This window comes from Lolium rigidum, chromosome 7 (assembly GCF_022539505.1).
Source record: "Lolium rigidum isolate FL_2022 chromosome 7, APGP_CSIRO_Lrig_0.1, whole genome shotgun sequence".
Taxonomy (NCBI): domain Eukaryota; kingdom Viridiplantae; phylum Streptophyta; class Magnoliopsida; order Poales; family Poaceae; genus Lolium; species Lolium rigidum.
The window spans coordinates 117,254,262-117,259,344 of record NC_061514.1 but is presented as its reverse complement, the minus strand read 5'-3'; the positions used below and the strand labels follow the sequence as shown (position 1 = coordinate 117,259,344).

The 5,083-nt window shown below is 39.8% G+C and overlaps 1 protein-coding gene across 1 annotated transcript; it reads left to right on the top strand.

Moving 5' to 3' along the window:
- The first annotated feature begins 323 nt into the window (after positions 1 to 323).
- On the top strand, positions 324 to 1,054 carry LOC124679339 (MLP-like protein 423). Its single transcript, XM_047215118.1, has 2 exons — positions 324 to 557; positions 655 to 1,054. Exons 1-2 carry the CDS (start codon positions 377 to 379, stop codon positions 933 to 935), a joined length of 462 nt encoding a protein of 153 aa, XP_047071074.1. The 5' UTR covers positions 324 to 376; the 3' UTR covers positions 936 to 1,054.
- Positions 1,055 to 5,083: the final 4,029 nt, after the last annotated feature.

Genomic DNA, 5,083 nt, shown 5'->3' with positions numbered 1-5,083 from the left:
CCAATTATTCAGATCAGGAATTCCACCCATGTACAGTCTGCCTCACATGCAGACGAGGCTATGCATTTCCTCTCAATTATCACCTCCGCGATATACATCGGCGGTATGTACTGATCATCAACACCGACGCCATAAATTGGAGCCTGACAGAGGTAGATGGATCTCGCCTGAAATCCTTGAATGGTCGGCACAAGTAGCAGCTAAGCTACACGCACTCCTCTGGCGGAGAACACAACCCAGAGCGCGCTAGCTAGCTCGATCTATATAAAGGCCGCAAAGGTCTCGCCATGGCCAAACCACAATCACTCCACTGATCAGCGATCACTAAGTAGCGAGCTAGCGAGAGACTTGCCTACACTGCAATCGGCGTTGATCGATGGCGTCCAAGGTCGAGCTGGTGGTGGAGGTGAAGTCGGCGGCGGACAAGCTGTGGACGGCGCTGCGTGATTCGACGGAGCTGTTCCCCAAGATCTTCCCCGAGCAGTACAAGAGCATCGAGACCGTCGAGGGCGACGGCAAGTCCGTCGGCACCGTCCGCCTCCTCAAATACGCCGAGGGTAATGCTACGTCGATGGATCTTCACCAGATTACAATTCCAGGCAGATGAATGTATGTAATGTATGTGACATATGAGAGCATTGGGTGCGCGCGCAGGGGTTCCGCTGGTGACGTTCGCCAAGGAGAAGGTGGAGGTGGCGGACGACGAGAAGAAGGTGGTGTCGTACAGCGTGGTGGACGGCGAGCTCGTGAGCTTCTACACCAACTTCAGGGTCACGGTGCAGGTCACCCCCAGCACCAAGGAAGGCGAAGGCGCGGTGGTGAACTGGACCATGGTCTTCGACAAGGCCAGCGAGCAGGTGCCCGAGCCGGACGTCATCAAGGAGACCGCCGCCAAGACCTTCCACGACCTCGACGACTACCTCCTCAAGAACTAGTGTCAATCGTCGTTGCTTCCATGCCGTCACCGTGTCCTCAACTCTCCTTGCTCTTGTTTAAGTGTTGCCTGATCAATCGTCGTGCGGCGATCCACCCGTGTGCCTCTCTGCCTGCTCGATCTGGGGCGCCTGAGTGGTGCTGATCCAACAATAATAATAAAGTCACAGCTTTATTTTACGAGGCTCACTCCCCTAAACCCACTCCCCTAAACTCAAACTAATAAAGAACTAAGCTAAATTGGGACAGGATGTTTCTACACCCGGGTGCATATGCACCCTTTATTTGAAATGCATATTAAACATATTTTAAAATGTTAGAAAAATATAAATAAAAATTCCCCGTGTATACCTTGACATATTACATGCTTACAAAGTTGTTTCAGCAAAAACCGTATGTTTTCAGTGCCTTGTGCAAAAAAGACAAATCTTTGGTGCTAAAATAGTCTATTTTTTGAGGCATTATTTGTCTTTTTTACACAGGGTAGAAAAATTGTTGGTTTTATGTGAAACTTTACGTGCACACATAGAACATGTCCCTCTATATGCTAAATTTTTTTACTAAATTTTTTATGTTTTGAAAATATGTTTTATATATACCAGGTGCATATGCACCCGGGATCAGATTTGGTTTTCCGGCTAAATTGCAAAAAGATACAATACGATTACAGTCTTTAATGTTTTAAGTGTACTGAAGCAAATCCTTATCTGTCACGTACCTAGGGTGTTCAACTCCTGCAGTTTAGTTTGTGTCTACTCGATCTCGCAGAGTGCGGTCGACGGGAATTATGTTGGCACCAAATGTGGCACCCAGTTAGTGGATTTTGATCCATGTTCGCAGAGCATGAGCACATAGGTGAAATGCATATTTTCCACTCCGTCAAAAGGTGGTGGGTGGAGGTGATTCACAAGAGAGGACAATTAAGGAAAGCTTTGGCCTCTCTCGCAATGCTCGTCTCTTAGGAAATTTGGAAAGAAAGAAATACTCGAGTTTTCCGTAACAAGTTCGTCACCATCGCTATGCTTGTGGCAAAAATCAAAGAGGAGGCAAATTTGTGACGTCTAGCCGGTGCGAAGGCTCTAAGTAATATAATGCCGCGAGAGTATTTGCTTGTAATATTTGGTCTTGGCTTATAGCCGAGATGTGATGTAAAACTTCTAAAATCTTCTCGTTATTCAATGAAAATGACAAATCTTTTGCCATGTTTTAAAAAATGCATAATTATACACATTTTTTGACCAAGTCCATGCAATGCCGCTCGATCCAAGACACATGGCGACCTATGCAATCATCTAAGGAAAAAAATAAATCTTAATAAACATTTACATCACCAAACTTTAAACCCATTGTACAAAACCTCATGGCCGTAATTCGTTGCATGTAACACTAACTCCTTTTAGACACAAACATCAAGACTGATGCCGGCACACAAAGCTCCCACTAAAAACCATCAAAAGAATAATGGCCTTTTTATTCACATAATTCTAAAAACGTAGACATATAAAAATGGATGAATGAAATGTCATGTCCATTCCAATCCTACAAGATTTGATGTGCAACAAAATTTGTTGATTCTACGTATCACATGAAAAACAAAGTAGTCTTAAAATGAGGTTTGAGTGGATGTTTCATTTCCTATAAAATGTACTGCAGTTGATTTCTTATGAAAAAAATCCTACAATATACAATCCTATATATATATCAAAGAACCACCATAGGAAAAAATTCTAATGATTTGAATCCTTCGAAATTCATGTGAGAATCCTTTGAATCAAATAGGACATAGAGTGTCATTAGATGCATGGTGGATCACAAACACAATGACCTTCATTTTCTCTACGGTGGAGCGCTTAGTAGTGGGCAACATGGACTAAAGCCCCCTCCCTAGAAAAAAAGGAAGTCTATAGATGAACACCTAACACCATAGACATAAAGTTATAGGCTTAATATTACAGATTAACACTAAATGTGCATGATAAACTACGTCTTTACTGTAAGAAAGCTTATACTATTCTTAAGATTTATGTGTCTAGCATGATAGCATCCCACTTACCTACTTTCTATTTATTTTTAAAAAATGGGCTTTTAAATCGAAGAATTCCCAAATTACCCCACCTCTATCATCTCGAATTGCTTGTAAAATGGAATTTAATGGTCTTGGGTTCCATAACTGACAAGGTATTACTATTTGTTCAATGGCATCTTGGGTGAAAAGGTACCTAACTGATGAACACAAACTCTGGAATAAAGTTGTTGATTATAAATACAATACAACACCCCCTAATATTTTGATTGTTTGCTTCTCATGTTTCTCCATTTTTAGATTTTTTTACAAAGGAAACTAATGCGTATAGCAGAAATAGTCTTAGGAAGTAGGCAATGGTAAACACATGACTTTTTGGCCCGATCATTGGCACGTTGCATGATGTTTGGCTACCTCCTACTTTGATTTTGTTTCAAATTGTCCGTGAACAAGATTCAACAATAGCACAAACTTCGGATGGGATCAAATTGCAACTCTCTTTTTGCCGGCGACTTGACCTACATACTATGGCGAGATGGCAGTAACTACCTGGTGCGGTCAAAATTTATGTATGCACCCCCATGTTGCTCTTGGAAACACACCAAATCTAGCTTATTTACTTCTTTGTACTTTTACTATTTGGCTAATTTTGGTGTGATTGCTCCTCTTTACTATCAACACATTTGGAACATTATTACTGTTGCACAAGGCGTTCATGTATTCTCTAGCTATTGATTCACAAAAAACATCCGACTCGCGACAGCTTACAGAGCCATCACCACGTTTGACACAACACTTGCATGATTTGTTTTGATCCTAAATCCATAACTCAATTGTTCTTTGAATGTGTAGTTGCCAATTGTTGCCCTGCTCAACTTTATTCAAGTCTCTCCCCTTTTTATCAAGAGTGGAGGACCACTATTTTGGACCAGACATAATATCCTAGATTACCCACTCACCTTTGCTTAAGTCTCCCCCTCAATCTATATATATACGATTTGTTATCTTTATGTAATACCATCTTTCTCTGTACTCTAGAACATCTTTGTACTTCAAAATTTAAATCGCTATCTTATATGTTTGGCTCTTTGGGCCTAATTGTAAATCATGTGTGATCCGCGACTCATGCTTATATGTGTACATGTATGGTGCCGTGCTAAACTTATGTCTTTGTGACGTCAATCCGTAAAAACTCTCTTGATATTTTTAAAACAATTCAAAATAATAGGATTGATTTACTCAATGATTGTCAATGGGGCCATGTAAATATCTTGAGTTGCATGATGTCATGATTAAAAAGTTATCATGTAGATCAACATATAATCATCCTAATCTAATCTCATTTGGTACAATAATATGTAGGATAAAGTTTCACTATCATACATGCCGTCTACCTTGGGCAAAATAGATTATCACGAAGCAAGTCGATGATTCTCCCCCACCTAGCAATAATAGAGCCATGCAAAACTTTTAGGATATTTCTAAAAGTTCCCCTAGTGAAATTAAAAATTAATCTATCTTGTGAACATGTTTTATTAGTGGATCACAACTATAAATCTTTATAGTTGTACACAAACTGGTTTATCTATTGATGTAATGAACCTCTATTTACCACAACCCTACATGGAATACCTCAACATTATTGACCATTCATGTTATTAAATCAGGTGGAACATAAATTTCAAGTTGTTGTATAGGGCATGGTGTATGTCTTCTCAAGAAAATCACTTAGGATAATTGCTGATCTAGAAAAAAAAAGTTAAACATGACAAACGGGTTTACCTTCTCTTTATCTAAGAGATAATTTCCCAGCGCATAAGATAAACAATTATGCATTATATCATATGTCACATCTTAGTTTTAGAAACTAAATAAATTATAATCTCACACACAAACATTAATAGCTCAAGATAACACCAAACACTAGTTGCTCAAGGTCATTAGAAGATACGGAGTAAACAACAAGCTAAGTGTCACTTGCAACCCATGTCTAGACTCTTCTTTTATGACCTCAATTAATGGTACATATTGATCTAAACCAGTATGCCTATTCCATAGAGTGCTCCACGGTCATGTATACCAATCAATCTTTTCTTTAGAGTTGTAGCGGTCATCCAATAGACATTC

Bases quoted from the DNA above. Each gene is read 5' to 3' on its own strand.
- LOC124679339 (XM_047215118.1), top strand. From the start codon at position 377: ATGGCGTCCAAGGTCGAGCTGGTGGTGGAGGTGAAGTCGGCGGCGGAC. The intron at 558-654 runs GTAATGCTACGT...GTGCGCGCGCAG, and splicing joins CCTCCTCAAATACGCCGAGG to GGGTTCCGCTGGTGACGTTC.